This window comes from Vespa crabro, chromosome 20 (assembly GCF_910589235.1).
Source record: "Vespa crabro chromosome 20, iyVesCrab1.2, whole genome shotgun sequence".
Classification (NCBI taxonomy): domain Eukaryota; kingdom Metazoa; phylum Arthropoda; class Insecta; order Hymenoptera; family Vespidae; genus Vespa; species Vespa crabro.
In genome coordinates this window covers 3,646,503-3,663,961 of record NC_060974.1, presented here as the reverse complement: position 1 = coordinate 3,663,961, position 17,459 = coordinate 3,646,503, and the positions used below count along the sequence as shown (strand labels likewise).

The window sequence follows — 17,459 nt, the reverse complement described above, 5'->3', positions numbered from 1 at the left end:
ACTGTTGATTGGGTGGGGAGATAAATAATAATAATAATTTTTTTTTTTTTTTTTATGTACCTTTAGATATCGGATGATCAGCCAATGTATACATTTGCATGGCTATTGAAAAATCATCAAGATTGTTTAAAAATTGATAGAAACGTCGAAACTCGTCGAAGGTAATACCGATCTGTAGATCGGATCTATCTATCATTCTTTCCAAATATTTATCGAATCTGCAAGAGTTATCAATTCGTTTAATCTTTATCAAAGCAAACGGTATTAAATATTAGTTCGTACGAGTTATCAGATAAATATTTGATTGATTTTACAAGAAGAAGAACAAAAAGAAAAAAAAACTATGTTCTTAGAATTTATTTTTTAAACGTTGACTCATTGATTTGAATGAAATAATTCAATTATAGGAAATATAATCGTGGCTATCTGATAACGTATTAATGATATAGTAAAATGTATTTTTTTTTTTTTTTTTTTTTTTTTTTTTTTTTTTTTTTTTATAATAATATAATAATATATAATAAAAATAATATCATTATCATTACGTGAAATAAATTTTATAGCATATCTAATGATATATGTATTTATTATTATTATTATTATTATTATTATTATTATTATTATTATTATTATTATTATTATACGTTATTATAATACACACATGCAAACGTATATATAGATAAATACAGATAAAAAATGAAAATTTAGATGAAATAAATTTTAATAGAAACCATCTTACTCGTCGACATCCAATTCAGTGTATCTTAATAATATTTTAGCAAAATCCAATTCATTTATAGTATCATGACCTTTGCTATATTCATGAAACTCCAATTCTAATACCTCATGTTGTAGATTCTCCATGAAACGACGGAAATCTTCGTATTTTAATTCATGGTTACCATCTTTTCCAAAGAAATGTATCATCAGAGTTGTATCAACCGCATGTCGTCTTTGTAGACCCTATATATATATATATATATATATATATATATATAAAATATATAAAATATATATATATATAAAACATAATTTATAATAAAGATTATATTTTAATCCTCACTATTATAATTTTATATAATTTCCAATTTATACATTTATATAATATTTTCATAATTTTATTTGAATTACATTTGAAGAATATTAATTGTTATTTCTTATCTGAAAATTTTTTTTATTTGTAATCCTTCTTTTTTTCTTTTTTTTTTTTTTAAGTATAACTTTTTTTTAATATAGTCTTTATAATATTAATAATAATATAATATATATATATATATATATATATATATATAGAGAGAGAGAGAGAGAGAGAGAATTCAATTATATATATTCATTTTTAAATTTATATTATTAAATCTTTTTATGTATATATATATATATATTTTTTTTTTTTTTAATTATTATTATCACAAACAATTAATATACATATCATTATATATATAATATTAATATATTTCATATCTTTCTTACAGATCCTATCAAAAAAAAAAAAAATATATATATATATATATATATATATATATATATTATATATATTATATAGTTGGGATTAAATTCATAATCTTTTGTAATTGTTGCGTCGATATTGGACAATATTCATGGAAGGAAAAAAAGAAAAAAGAAATTGAAAGGATATGAAAGGGAAAGGAAATTCAATCGATTTCACGTTTAACGATGAAAAATTTTCATAATCTTAACAAGCAACTATTGATATCGAAAAACGACGTTGATTATAAAACCGAAGAAAAAAATCTCTCTTGTCAATACCTGATCATCGTTTATATATTGTCCTTGGATCTCTTCAGGACTTTCTTGACGTTGATTCAAATGTTCCAACTCGTCTTTCGTTTCACCACCATGACGTCCTCTCCATGCATGACTAAAGACTTTTTCCATCTGCGTCACATGTGCATTTAAAGATTGATAAATAGAAGAAGAGAGAAATATGTACATATGTATATATACATATATACATATATACATATATAGAAACAAAAGAGAAGGAGAGAGATAAAGATAATGATAGCAAGAAATAAATATGTATCGTGAAAATTATCAAATTATTTCACGTAATAACATAAACATGCAAACACACATACAAACACATACGCATACACGCACACACACACACACACATACATATGCACGCACATAGATATATATTGTTATTAGAAATTATACACATTTTACTTGCACGACATATTAATGAGACATGATTTCATTTTCCAGGATTTAATGTATCTGAAATATAAATTTTAAAAATGCATTAGCACAAAAAATGGATTAGATAATGAGAAGGGGAATGGGGATGGGGGGTTGGGAAAGAGAGGGCAAAAAGCATATTATTTTATGTGTAGGTATATGTGAAATTATTATACTTAGGATTAGCAAATTGACACTTGTGACACAATGTCAATGTATTTTTTTTTTCTTTTCTCTTTTTTTTTTTCTTCTTCTTTTGAGACAGACCTTGAATTAATTCTTTTTTAATGGAATTAATATTTCCATCCTTTATATTTTGAAACGTTCAATAGCTTTTTATAAAGTAATAAACAATTTGTTAATGAATAAGAATAATTAATTGTAATATAATATACATACATATAAATATATATATATATATATATATATATATATATATATTATTAATATTATAATTATAGTATAATTATAATATTAATAAAAGATAATTTATATATATATAATTTTTTTATTTTAATTAATTTGCAATATATATATATATATATATATATATATATATATACATATTTAAGTATGAATTAATTATTATACATACATTTTTCTTTTTTTTTTGTGTTAGAAAATAATTTGGCAATAATCTGTTAAATCGTTAGATAACAAGAGTACAAAAATAAAAAAAAATAAAAAAGAAAAAAAAATAATAATAAAAAAAAAGAACACTTGTTAATTATTAATTTGTTTTTTCATTAACAAACATCATCACAACACGGACTTACATAAGAAAGGGGGATGTAATTATCGGTCTTGTTCGTTTCTACGTGTACATTACGAAGTTTTAGAATCGCTTCGGTTTCTTCGCTCGGTGTCAGTATTCGTTGTAACTGATATATTAAAATGAAAGCAATAGTATAACATAAATAAATAAATAAATAAATAAATAAATAAATATATATATATATATATAAAACTTATATAAATCAATTGAATTGCACGTGTCAATTACAACATCTTATAAACATCATATGCTTGTTCGTTAATATTTAACTTGTTAGAAGTAAAGTAAAAAATTAATTAAATAAATTCAAAATAAGTAATTATGAGATTGAAAAAATATTTTATGATTTGCAAAGCAAAAGAAAAGTAAGAAAGAAAGAAAAAAAAAAAGGAACGCAAGCTTTAAGAGAAAAAGAGAAATAATTTATAAAAATATGATAAAAACTAAAAAACAAAAAAAAAAAAAATGAGAGGAGTGTTCATTAGAACGTAAAGAGTTAATAAAGCAATGATTATGATAATAATATTAATTATTATTTGTTATTATTATTACTTATATTTTGCGCTGAAATTTATGAAAGATAATAATGAAAGATAATATTAGTCATCGTTATCAAATTATTATGGTGTGTTAATCCTCTATAACTTCAATTTTTTTTTATTTTCTTATTTTTTTTCTTTTTGTTTGCATATTTAAATAATTTTATTTACCAAATTGTTATACAATATTATATATATATATATATATATATATATATATATATATATATTATGATCATATATATACTTGTTATTATATATTATATAGTTTTCATAATACTATACACACACATATACACACATACGTGACTTTGAAGTAACATGATGTTATAGAGGATTAATTAATCATTTTTATTTTTTCTTTTTTTTTTTTTTTTTTTATGATCCCTTTAGATATCCTGATAAAATTACAAATGATAAAACATTTAATCACACAAGTTATATAAATTATTATGAGTTAGTATCGATATATATATATATATATATATATATATATATATATATATATATATATATATATGTCGATTTTTTATATACTCTCTTAAAAACAGAGATCAGAGTCAAAACTCACTGCACGTTTCGTCGTTTCGTCGAGATCGTTTCGTCCCTTCAAGGTTCCATCAAATAATCGTCGAATCTGATTGACAAAATTTTAGATGAATTTTTTAATTATTATTATCATTATTATTATTATTATTATTATTATTATTATTATTATTATTATTATTTATTTATTTCATTTCCAATGCGATCGCATTGGTAAATGGAAGAAAAAGGACAAGAAACAATATATATATAAATATATAAAAGTAAAAAAAAAACTTTTTAATTATCTTCTTCTCGGTCGAATTAAAATTTTCGTACGACGATATTACATCTATATTAATAATTACAATATGCTGTAAAAAAGATAAAAATATTCATGTGATTAGATCTCACCTTCTGTGTTACGATCATTTAGATCGTCGTCGAATGTTCCTATCGATGATGTATACACACATACGCACACGCACACATATAGATATATAATTTAAAAAACAAAAAAAAAAAAAAAATAATACACGGCATACGATAAGCTCGACATGCAAAAAAACTGATAAACATTCGACACATATATATATTATATATAAATAATTTCAAACAATGTTAAAATGATATTAAAAATGATCGTATCATATCGTGGATCGTTTATTTTTATTAAAATTATTCCATGTTTTTTCTCTCTTTTTTTTTTTCTCTTTTTTCTTTTTTTTTGATCATAAAAATTAGCCTCTTATTTGAATAATATGTTTTATAATAATTATTGTTGATAACGATTGTTAACAAATACTCTTTTTTTTTTTTTTCTATTTTTTTTTTCTTTTTTTTTTTTCAATTATCATTCATCTAAGAATCATCACGTATATTATCGAAAATTATTATACGTTAAGAAATCTATCTAAATATTTTTATTCTCAGGAATAGACATTATCTGAGCAGTTATGTGTTCTATAAAAATTTATTATATATATATATATATATATATACTTTTTTTTTCTTTTTTTTTTTTTCAGTTAATTTATCTTTTATCCAATTCACGTATTGCGTCTACAAAAATTATTGCGCACAACAAATACTTAACAATTTAAATTTATATATTTATATATTTATACATATGTATATTTATTTTTTATGAAGATTATCTTTTATCTGAATAATGCATTATTATGGGAATAATTATATGGATAATCGTTTCGAATCTTTTCTTTATCTTTTTTTTTTTTTTTATTTTCTTTCTTTCTTTTTTTTTTTTTTCTTTTTTCATATCTTTCCTTCTTTTTGTAATCTTTTAAGATTAGATTTAATATATTAGTTTTCTCAGATACGATCGTTTTTAAGTCCATCATATTTTATTATTATATACCAATAAAATGATAATACGATTTTATTCTTATATACAAGATGATAATTCGAGATAATCGAAATATATATAATTAAGGATAACAAATCGTTTAAATAATTCTTACCACGAGGAACTCGGTCTTATCCACACGTTCGTTGCCATCGGTATCGAACATGTTGAAAGCAATGTGAAAACCAGTTTTTGGCTCTGCAATGAAAGCATTGATCATAATAAAAATAATAAAAATAATAAAAATAATAATAATAATAATAACAATAATGAAAAGATGAAGAGGAAGAAGAAGTAAAAGTAAAAGAGAAAAAGAGCAAGAAGAAATATGATTCGTATTCGTTTCGAAAGAAATTATTATAATAATTACTTTAATAATTAAAAACAATCATATTTATGTATATATAATTATATATATATATATATAATAATAATAATAATAAAGTTAATTACTTATAATGAAAGCTATACTATATATATACATATATTATAATAATAAATTTCAATCTTTAATATTATTAAAATGTGTATCTAATATATCAAAATTATAATAATACAATTAATGATTTAAGATAATTATTACTTCGTACATATTCATTATGAACTTTATTATTTATTTATATGTTATAATAAACATTTTATAATTTTATGACTTTATATATATATATATATATATATATATATATAAAATTATAATAATAAATTATAACTCTTAAAATCATTATAACATTACATACGGATATAGAAATATAAAAAACAATTAATGAAATTAATTTTAATTTTTATTTTTATTTTATTTTAAAATGAATTAAAATAATAATAATATCTCTCTCTCTCTTTCTCCCGTAGACCACCATGAATATAATGTATACACCGTAAATGTCACGAGATCATTTTAATATGTAAAATAAGGAACCTAAGCGACGTATGGATCATCTTCTTCTTATTCTTTTTCATGTCTCGACAGTGAAAATTTTATAATAAAGACGTCGTTAACCGACATAACTACAGGGGTTTGCAAGTTGTTCTTAAATAAGAAAGATGGCTAACGTTGATACACGTGCTCTCTTTCTCTCTCTCTCTCTCTCATACACATGCACATACTTTTCTCTTTCTATCTCTATCTCTATGTCTCTCTCTCTCTCTCTCTCTCTCTCTCTCTCTTTCTCTCTTTCTCTCTTTCTCTCTCTGAATGTTGTAATTTTAAAATGAAAAGAGCACAAGTGTTATCGGTGAAAGAAAGAAAGAAAGAGAGAGAGTGAGAGAGAGAGAGAGAGAGAAAGAGAGAGAAAGAGAGAGAGAAATTATCTTCGTTTGATCTTGGAAGATAGATGAATACACCGTTCTCTTATAGTTAATTTCTATCTCACTCAAACTCGCACTCTCCCACTCTAACTATCTAATCCCTTTTTTTTTACTTAATAATATATAAGATATACTGGGTGTCTCATTATTTCATGAACACATTTTGTACACGAACGTTTATGAGTTTTCTCGAGAAAAAGAGAAAAAAGAAAAGAAGCAATCACTTCTTCCGGGGGTAAAGTGTGATCTGTGATAAAATTGGAATAAGTATTTTATATTTTTCGCTTTGAAAAGAAGGAAAAAAAAAAAAATATACGAAAATAAAAGGAAAACGAAATGAAATCAAACAACTTACTTGTGAATTGGATATATTTGGTAATATTATTTTTAATGAGACACCCTGTATCTCTCTCTCTCTCTCTCTCTCTATATATATATATATATATATATATATATATATATATATATATATATATAAAATATGTGCGTGCATTCGTGTACGTGTGTTTGCGCGCGCGTGTGTGTGTGTGTACATATACGTATAGTTCTGTGGCGAGCATGCATGCAATACATGGTAGCTATGTAATTTCCTCTTGACTAAATTGGTAGACCGTGCAAGTATTAACGTTGAACTTACTTGTCAGAATGGATAGAAGAAACAGGTACTCCGTGTAAGAAATTATACCTGAAAACGGGGAAAGGTTTATAATTATTGTTATTAAATTTTAAATGATTCGTCTTGTAATGAGAACAGGGATATAATGACTCTCTCACTCTTTCTCTCTCTCTCTCTCTCTCTCTCTCTCTCTCTCTCTCTCTCTCTTTCTCTTTCTCTATCTCTCTTTCTATCTCTTTTCCTATCTCTGTCTTATTCATACTAATTATTACTTTGGATGTTGTTAATGTGACGGAAGATCTATGTCGCACGTACATATATGTATACGTGTGTACGTAACATACATAAATACAAAATCATGATCACGAATAGATTTCATTCGAATTATTTACCAGTTTATTGTGGTTTTTCTTTCTTTCTTTCTTTCTTTTTTTTCTTCTCCTTTTTTCTTTTCTTCTTTCGTTCAATCAACGACTGTGGCCACTTTATTATTACTTATTATTACTTAATGATTAAATCAATGAGAATTATTTCTCTTTTACGAATTCGTAGACGTTTTCTTTGTCATATTTTTTTTTCTTTCTTTCCTTTTTTTTTTTTTTTTTTTTTTTTTTTATCAACGAGTGACGGACATCAGTCATTGTTCCTCGTTATTGGCCGAATCAAATCAATGAAATTATTTAGAAATTTGAATGTTCTTTTTTCTTTTTTTCTTTCTTCGAATCATTTCGTATAATCGCAGCCGGATCAATTTATTTTCAATAGCTCCTTCGACGTTTTTTTCTAAAAAGAAAAAAAAAAAAAAAAAATAGAAAAATAGAAAAAAAAAATCAATCACTAATAATTTCATCGTTAATATTCTCGCTTTAATCATGAGTAATTATTCGAGATAATTGATTTCTCTACTAGGACTAAGCTTCCTTTTTCATTATTAAAATATCTTTACTTAATTGATAATCAATCGTAAACTAATTATTAATCTCAAATAAAATTTCGACCTATGAAACATTATTATCCCATGCACGGAGCACACATGCAAACATTTTCTTTTTCTTTTTCTTCGTCTTTTACCCTCTTCTTTCCCCTTCCCTTCCCGCCGATCCCACCCAAACCCCCCCCCGCCCTACCATAATTCGAAAGTATTAAAACGATAATATAATTATTCGTACGATGATCGATATTTAATAATATCTATCTATAGCGCCTAATATTCGATTTCGTGGAAAACCATGAGGATTATTTAGAAGATTAGATACGCCTCATAAGTTCGTAGGTATTTTTCTTTCCTTTTTTTTTTCTTTTTTCTTGTTTTCTTCTTTCGAGAATATCTCTTTCTTTCCTTCTTCCTTTTTTTCCTCCTTCTTTCCCCCCCCCCCCCCCTTGATACACACACATCTCTCTCGAATACACAACAACAACAACAACAACAACAACAACAACAACAACAACAACAACAACAATAATAATAATAATAATAATAATGAGAATGACAATGACGATAGACGACCGGTGTCATTTGGTCACTCACAAATAATTTAAAAATCTAATGGTCACGACATCATCCTCCTTGACCGTTCACACCTAAAAACTTATACTTCACACTTCATACATATATACAACCTTTAAACACAGACTTTACACACTATAATACATATATATTACACGTGTCGATTTCAAATGTCGGCTTTCATTGGTGTATCATCCATATCTTTTCCTCTCCTTTCCCCCTCTTCCCCTTTACCCCTTCACCCCTCGCCATCTCTCTCGTCATATACAACTATACTAACGATCCAAATTTATACCGACGTTGTTAACCATTCAAAAAAAGGTTTTCGTTTCACACGCCATAACCACCCCATAAAAATCTTTTTAGGATTAGAGAGGGACACGGAAGGCGGTCCATCTGAGATTAGTGAAAGTCGATATGTTTTCAAGGGCAATCTTTCCCCATCCCCTCCCCTCCCCCAACCCCCCCAATCTACCCCCACCCTCTCGTCTTTCTCTCTCGAAACATATTATTATTATTATTATTATTATTATTATTATTATTATTATTATTATTATTGTTGTTGTTGTTGTTGTTGTTGTTGTTGTTGTTGTTGTTGTTAGAATTTCTTTGTTTGTTTCTTTTTTTTTTTCTTTTCTCTTTATTCTAACATAAAATTCATATAAATGAATGATGTTCATCCAATGGATTTATATTTACGAATCTATTAAGGATTAAATTTTAAGTGATATTAAAAATCAATTAAACATTGTCGTAAAATCATTTTGAATATTTGAGAGATAATTTTTACTTTGGGATCGAAAAAAAGACGAAAGAAATGAAAGAATGGAGAAAAGAAGAAGAAGAAGAAGAAGAAGAAGGAATACGAAAGAAGGATAAAAGAACGACCCACGTTAATAAATTAGTATAGAACGTCGCGGACTAAAAGTTTCTCATGGATGATTTTAAATATCGATTGGACACCTCTCTCGGGATCTCATAATGTTTTCTTTTTCTTTTTTTTTCCTGTCTTTCTTTTTATTTCTCTCTCTCTCTCTCTCTCTCTCTCTCTCTCTCTCTCTCTCTCTCTTTCCTTTTTTTTTTGTTTGCAGATCGTAAGACAACAAGATCCGATAGATCTTTTTGTCTTTTTTTTCTTTTTTCTTCTTTTTTTTCTTTTTTCCAATCGGATAAAAAATTATAGGCACCTAAGAGAGTCGTAAAAGGAGATAGTATATAAATAATTAATTTTTAAAATAACTCTGGGAAAATTTTTCTTTCGTATCTATATATAAAACAACAAAATAATAATAAATTCATGTATATATGTATATATGTACGTACGTATATACATATATATATATATATATATATATATATATATATATATATATATATATATGTATACAATACATTCATATAAAAAAGAGATAGAGATAGATAGATAGAGAGAGAGAGAGAGAGAGAGAGAGAGAGAGACAAGAAAGGATATATATACGCACATACGTAACTAGTTTATAGATCCTATCCTATATGTTTGATCTTATTGATAAAATGAGTGCTAATGGTACGGTCATTACGCGGTATAATTTAATGGGAATGCAACGCGTCGTTTTCTGTTAACCACGATAAGGAAGCAGTATCCTTTATCTATCTCTCCCTCTCTCTCTCTCTCTCTCTCTCTCTCTCACCATTTTTTAATTCCTATCTATAATTCTCTTTTTAGAATCTATTCGTACACATTTGTAAAATCTTATATATATATGTGTGTGTGTTTACACAGATACACACACATTTATACATACCTCTCTCTCTCTCTCTCTCTCTCTCTCTCTCTCTCTCCGTATGTGTGTGTATGTTTATGTCTACCTACATACATATATACATACATACGTATATATATATATATATATATATATAGTTACGCTCAATCTTCCGAGCCGTTTATAATCATTCCGATTATACTGAACGACCGCTTTGGATATCTTCAAAGCAATATCTATCCGCAACTCGAACTCGTTTATCTGCCAACGGAATTTCTGGCTCGTGACACGCATGCGTGCACGCACTCGAAGATAGATAGACAAAGAGAGAGAAAGAGAGAGAAAGAGAGTGATAGAGATAGATAGGAAAAGAAAGACAGAGAGAGAGAGAGAGAGAGAGAGAGAGAGAGAGAGATAGTTGCAAGAAACTCGTTATTAAAGAAAGGTGTGAGACTGGTTAACCCTTCCTCCTCCCTCCTCCTCCTTCTATATCCTTCTCATTTCACCTTCCCCTCTCTACAACTCTCTCTCTCTCTCTCTCTCTCTCTCTCTCTCTCTCTCTCTCTCTCTCTCTCTCTCTCACTCTCTCTGCCCTTCTTTCTTTCTCTGCACTTTCCATCCCCCTCTTACTCACTTCGTCAATCTCTATCCCTTCCCCCCTCCCCCTTCCCCTTCCCCCCTTCACCATCTCTGTGCGTGACTATTTGCATTTCCATTAGCGCGATAAACGTGAGGCGAACGCGAAAATCCACGGATTAAAATATAATATATGTTTAAGTATATATATATATATATATGTATGTGTATATGTATGTATTATAATTGTTTGTGTTTGTAATGGTTTAAAGTAGAAATTTTTTTTCTATCATTGTCCCTATATTTAAACGGATTAAGAAGAGGGATATAGGGATTTTGTTAATTTTATAGTTCGTTTAGTTTGTAAAATTTCCCTCGTAATAATGATGATGATGATGACGATGATGATGACGACATATATATATATATATATTATTATTATTATTATTATATGATAATTTTATTATCATTTAATATTATTATTACATTTTAAGATCATACATATATGTATATGTATATATATATATATATATATATATATGTATATAAAAGAATGTATAAATTATAGTGCAGTATAGAAGATATAATCTTCTGTTTTTTTTTCTTTTTCTTTTTCTTTTCTTTTTCTAACTACACACGTCTTATTTCTAACGTCTATGTGAAAACCTTGTCGTACATAATTGCTACTCGTTTGTGCCTTTGACATAAACCAATCTAATTCAGATTCATCTTACCCTTGTCTCTCAAGCTTCGAAACATATGCGGACTTCCATGGCGTAGCGAAGGTATGGCGTTTCCCATCACTTCCAATTCCTTATCCGACAGCACCCGTCTCTTTAATCTTGCTGAAAAAGTAACAGTTCTTTTTTTTTTCTTTTTTCTCTCTCTCTCTCTCTCTCTCTCTCTCTCTCTCTGTGTCTTGCTCTCTTTCGTCTAAGTTCTCTAAACGACGGAGGACCTCGTCTGTCTGATGATTTTATTTTCTTTAAGATCAAAAGATTCGAGGATTGACGATCTAACGACAAACGTTTCTTTCTAAAAGAAAAAAAACTTATTCGTCACTTTAGAAGATATGTTTATCATAATATTTACATTAACAAATTCCCCAATTTAAAAATACACATATGTGTATATATATATATATATACATGTATGTATATGTTTATTGATTAAAAAACTCTAATCTTAAATCTTTACAATTTTTCGTTTAAACATTTAAGAAAAATATTTTTTCTTTTTCGTTGAAATATAAATTTGAAAATCATTTCGAATGATACAAATTCATGAACGATTTAAAAGTATATTTATACGATCGATTTCGATGAATATATGTTTGAGTTGATTCAATTACTCTTTTTTTTTTTTTTTTTTTTTTTTTTTTGTAATTAGATGGTTCTTAGTTAATTAATACATGGATTAATTCCTTAAGATCGAATTTATTTAAACCTCTTCTCCGTCTAATTTTTCTTCGTCTTTGCCTTTGTATTTTTTTGCTTTTTTTCTTTTTTGTTTATTTATCTGTATACATCGCATTATATTTATGTGTACTTACGTCTTGGTTCAGACTCTACGACGCTGTCGAGAAAATCTTGCGGCGTCATGTAAAGTTGTCCATCGTATTCGACCGATGCAAATTTTATAAATCTTCTTTCCCTCATCGTTAGTTTCACAGCTTTTTGCATGTCATCGTCGCGCTGAAACGTGTAATTACATTATTTACATATGTATATATACACGCGTCAATTCGATTACATTGGTCTGCAATGGAGAAAAAAAAGGGGAGGAAAAAAAGAAAAAAAAAGAAAAAAAAAAAAACAAAAACAAAATTTTTTTTACGCTCTCCTTCTAATTATAGCGCATGTCTTTCTTTTTATTTATTTATTTATCTATTTCTTTTTTTCTTTTTTATAGCTTTGTTAATACCGCATCTAAAATCCGATATTAAAGATAAATATATATATATATATATATATATATCACATGCAGTTTTTTTTTTGCAATGATTTAATAAAATTATGAATTATGTTCTTTTTTTCTTCTCTCGAGTTTTACCAATAAAATCAATTAAACGAATAAAGTATACGTGATTAAATTATAAAAATATGTTGCAGATTTAATTTCGAAACGTAAAAATTTTTCGAATGATAATAATAATAATAATAAATAATAATAATAATAATAATAATAATAATAATAATAATAATAATAATAATAATAATAACAACTTATCGAAGAGAAAAGTACGAATGTAGAAAGGAAAAAATATAGAAAGAATGTTGAAGTAAGAAATAAGTTGTAAGAAAGTGAGACAGAGAAACAGAAAGAGAGAGTAAGAGAGAGAGAGAGAGAGAGAGAGAGAGAGAGAGAGAGAGAGAGAGAGAGAGAGAAACACGCATCTTTTATTCAGAGAGTCTCCCGCGAAAAAATTCACGCGAATAAAGATGTCACTTGTGTTACAAGAAAGAAAGAGAAACAAAGACAGAGATAGAGAACAAGAGAGAGTTAGAGAAAGAGAGAGAAAGAAAGAAAGAAAGAGTGAGTGAGAGAGAGAGAGAGAGAGAGAGAGAGTAACCAGTGCGCCTACACTTTGACTTCCTTTTTATACCATTCTTTTCTTTAAGGTCATCCTTTTTATCATCCTTAACGCATACTCCACACAAATACACAATCGTATATATACTCATATATATATATATATATATATATGTATGTATGTATGTATGTATGTATGTATATATATGAACAGGGTGATTGACATCATTAGGACATTGGAAATATATAAATTAAAATAATATTGAATATAATATTAAATTATAAGTATATAATATGATGTTGGATTTAATATTAATAGAATTATTATTTTTATTAATTTATTAAATATGATAACAATTAAATTGACAATTTTTACCACGTACATTATATATATTACATATTGTTTTTTTTTCCTTTTTCTTTTTATTATTATTATTATTATTATTATTATTATTATTATTATTATTATTATTGTTTCTATTTGTTGTCGAATATTAATCGGATCTTCTAATTGAATCATTGAGATCATTGAGAAGGAATGAAAAAAAAAAAGAAGAAAAAAAATAGAAAAAGAAAGAGCAAACAGATTCTCGCACAAAAGCAGACTTGTACGAATTCTCTTTCCATATCCCTCTGCCCCCCTCCCCCGCCTCCTCCCCGTCCAATAAATTTCTTTCTCCTTTTTCATTCTTTTTCTCTTTCTTTTCTTTTTTTTTTCTTTTTCTTTTTTTTTTCTTTTTTTTTTATTTTTTTTTGTTCCTTTAAAATTCTCGCACGATCGAAATCAAAGATCAGATTTTTAAAATGTGTTTATTTATGTATTAAATCGTCGTGATTTTTGACGATAGGAGATTCCATTCGTCGGACTTCTTTTTCATATTTAAATTCTTTATTCGTTCCTCTTACGTCTCTTTTTCTTTTTTCTTTTTTTCTTTCTATCTTTCTTTTTTTTTTTTATTCTCTCTAAATGGCGTTAGTTCGTTCCTCCCTCTTCCCATATACCATATCGTATGTGTCGTTAATCCAAAAGATTAGATTTCGAAAGTGTTAATTCATTATTTCTGACGAAGACCATTCGCATGCTCGGATTCGATCTCGAAATCTCCATTTGTTCTTCTCCGGGGTGTGTTCTTCTTTTTTTTCTTTCCTTTTTTCTTCTTTCTTCTTTCGTTTTTTACTTTTTTTCTTTTTACTTTATATTTTTTTTCTTTTCTTTTTTCTTTTTCTTAAACCATCTTACACATCGGAAACCTTTTTATCGCCTCGAGCTGACATTTTTAATGGTGAGGAAGAACTCATAGAGCGTGTGTATTTGTATGTGTGTGTGTGTGAGAGAGAGAGATTGTGAGATTTGCGATCCGTTGAAATTAGAAAATTCTCTAAGCAACCTTTTTAAAATGCCGCTTCTGAGGAATTCTTTGTTAATCCCACTTCAAGGTCATCTAACTTTACCAAACATAGGTCGAAATTATTACGAAAGATAATTCTCATATGTCTGTGTGTTTGTGTGTATGGTGAGTGTTCATGTTGAATATATATATATATATATATATATATATATATATATATATATATATATATATATCAAAAACAAAGACATTTTTGTCTTTTTCTCTTTTGTATTTTTTTTTTGTATTTTTTTTATTTTTCATGCCCGTCTTTGTTTAGAGATAAAATATTAATAATATTTAGAGGTATTCAAAAAGAAAGGGAAAAAAAGAAAATTTAAATTATATATGAAACATTATATATATATATATATATATATGTTTTTTATTTTTCTTTTTTTTTTGTTTTGCAAATAAAACAATGGCAAGTTATTAATTTTATTTTCACATTTCGTTAATACATTCCGTCATTGTATTTAAATATGAACGATTAAAAATATTCAAACAAACAAACAAAAAAAAATGAAAAAAAAAAAAAAAAAAAAAAAAAAGATAACAATAATAACAATAAAGAATATTCTATAGCGTTATATTATTTAGATAGAATATATCAAACATTTTTTTCACTATATGCAATAACAATAATGTTATTTACTTAAATATAATATATTATACTAATGTTAATTCGTATTTCAATATAAAACCATTAGAAATTTCGATGTTACTTCTTAACCAATCCCCATATATATATATATATATATATTTTATGTTTCAAATTATAATTATTATTTTTCTATGGGATTTGGCAATACGTCAATAAAGAACGACGAGCCTTCTGTGATCTCGCGAACGAGAATATTTCCGCGAGAATGAATTAATATTTGTGGTATACTCGTAAATCCTGTTCTGGGTTGCCTCTATCTATCTATCTCTCTCTCTATCTATCTATCTATCTAACCATCTATCTATCTATCTTTCTCTTTCCCTGTCCTTGTTTCGTTTCTTCACCTCAGCAAACGCGAGAGACACATCCCAGAGATTTATAGACTATTCCTGTGGTTATTCCTCGAACTACATATATCTCTTTAGAAAAAGAAATAGAAGAAGAAAAAAAAAGAAAAAGAAGAAAAAAAAAAGATTAAATGGAGTCGAGAAAAGGATCAAAAAGAAAGTAGTTAAAAAAGGAAACGAGAGAAAATAAAGAAAGAAAAATTCGGAACTTATTTACTTTGTTTTACATTATATGTTAACATAGGCAGCATCTAACAAAATTATCGTGTTTGAATTAGTTCGGAATTTCTCCCATAGCACATATTTTTCATACTTACGATTCTTCGATGTAAGAGAATCCAAGTATATTTTCTCTCTCTCTTTCTCTCTTTCTTTTTTTTTCTTCTTTACTCACAATTATTCCCTCTTTTTATTATCTATTTTTTTAAATTATATATACACATACACACACACACCTATATATTTATATATATATATATACATGCGCGCGAGCGTGCTCGCGTTATATATCTCATTATGGAGGCAAAACGTTTACAGGATCACATAGGGAGACATTAATCTTCTCGGAGTGCTCTCGACGATGTCAAAAAAAATCTCACTCCTTTGTATATGTAATACGTATACCTATATGTATGTTATATTTGTATATATATATATATATATATATATCTGTGTATGTGTGTGTATTATATTTGTCGTTGAACGTGACCGTGTTCTCTTTTACGAATCACGCTCTAATTTATTCTAAGAAAGAGAAGAAGAAGAAGAAGTAGTGTGTATTTTAAAAGACACACCGTGGAAGGGACTGATTAAAAAAAAAAAAGAAGAAAAAAGGGAAAAAAAAGAGAGAAAAGAAAAAGAAAAGAGAGAGAGAGAGAGAGAAAAGACGGGGGTGGGGGTACGAAAAATTTCTTTCTTTACGTTTTCCCCCCCCCAATCGCTCCCCCACTCCCACTCTTCTTGTTAAAGAAGAAAAAGGGCAAGAGAAGAAAAATTGAAGAAAATTAAAGGAAAGAATTGCAAGAAAGAAAGAAAGAAAGAAAGAAAGAAAGAAAGCAAGATGGAGGATATGTTTCTTGTCGTCCATGTTTTTTCGTTTTAATGAAGAATCTCGTTCGATCAATATTCCGCACAGGTATCTTCCTTCCTTCCTTCCTTTCTTCCTTCCTTCCTTCCTTCCTTTCTTCCTTCCTTCCTTCCTTCCACTTTGATATTCTTCCTTCGGTAAAACGAAAACTGATGCGAGTGTTCCCTGTTGGCACATCCTTTGCGTGCCTACTGGATCTGGAAGGGTGTTAGGCCGGCATGTTAGCGGTCGACGTAATGACAGGCGCGGTGAACATTATGCTAAGTGCGACCCCCGTTCTTCTCTTTC

General features: G+C 27.0%; 1 protein-coding gene across 5 annotated transcripts in view; it reads right to left on the bottom strand.

Annotated features, from left to right (window-relative positions):
• Positions 1–17,459, bottom strand: part of LOC124430983 (calcium uptake protein 3, mitochondrial) — a 36,533-nt gene that overhangs the window by 1,343 nt on the left and 17,731 nt on the right. Inside the window, exons 2-10 of one of the 5 annotated variants that reach the window (XM_046978305.1) lie at positions 12,706–12,847; positions 11,888–11,998; positions 7,350–7,397; positions 5,523–5,605; positions 4,088–4,153; positions 2,979–3,083; positions 1,768–1,896; positions 740–963; positions 61–218 (exon numbers count right to left, since the gene is read on the bottom strand). In XM_046978305.1, the coding sequence (XP_046834261.1) occupies positions 61–218; positions 740–963; positions 1,768–1,896; positions 2,979–3,083; positions 4,088–4,153; positions 5,523–5,605; positions 7,350–7,397; positions 11,888–11,998; positions 12,706–12,847 (1,066 nt within the window). The remainder of the gene's footprint in view (positions 1–60; positions 219–739; positions 964–1,767; positions 1,897–2,978; positions 3,084–4,087; positions 4,154–5,522; positions 5,606–7,349; positions 7,398–11,887; positions 11,999–12,705; positions 12,848–17,459) is intronic. The other 4 variants (XM_046978306.1, XM_046978307.1, XM_046978308.1 and 1 more) reach the window with 4 other exon arrangements.